Source organism: Penaeus monodon, chromosome 27 (assembly GCF_015228065.2).
Source record: "Penaeus monodon isolate SGIC_2016 chromosome 27, NSTDA_Pmon_1, whole genome shotgun sequence".
NCBI lineage: Eukaryota > Metazoa > Arthropoda > Malacostraca > Decapoda > Penaeidae > Penaeus > Penaeus monodon.
Genome location: NC_051412.1, coordinates 37,313,466 through 37,313,813, shown reverse-complemented (window position 1 = coordinate 37,313,813; position 348 = coordinate 37,313,466). Strand labels below are relative to the sequence as shown.

At 46.3% G+C, this 348-nt stretch overlaps 1 protein-coding gene across 1 annotated transcript in view; it reads right to left on the bottom strand.

Moving 5' to 3' along the window:
• Positions 1-348, bottom strand: part of LOC119590835 (xanthine dehydrogenase/oxidase-like) — a gene marked incomplete in the record, with an annotated part of 39,062 nt that overhangs the window by 6,409 nt on the left and 32,305 nt on the right. Inside the window, 1 exon segment of the mRNA XM_037939593.1 lies at positions 170-315. Coding sequence (XP_037795521.1) covers positions 170-315 — 146 coding nt within the window.

The following is a 348-nucleotide window of genomic DNA, read 5'->3' as shown; positions in this document are numbered from 1 at the left end:
GGGATGAGAACACATGATATTTTGGCCTGCTATTCCATATACAACACTAACTTCCATAATCAGCTAAATATAGAGTTCTACTAATCCCATTAAATTTACCAGAGAAGTAAACATTCCATATCTTCCCAACAGCATTACACTTTTCACCAGAACTCAAGCATTCCCTTACGCGTTAAACAAGTCCACCGCCTCTTTCCGCTTGTGGTAATCGGCCTGATGGATGACCTCCTCCCAGCATCTCCTGATGGTGCACTTCTCCAGCAGTTGGTCGAAGTGAGTCAAGTCCCCGGTATTGTAGAGATTCTTCGCTCGCACCTGATGGAATAGCGGAGGACGCGTCCGGGGATG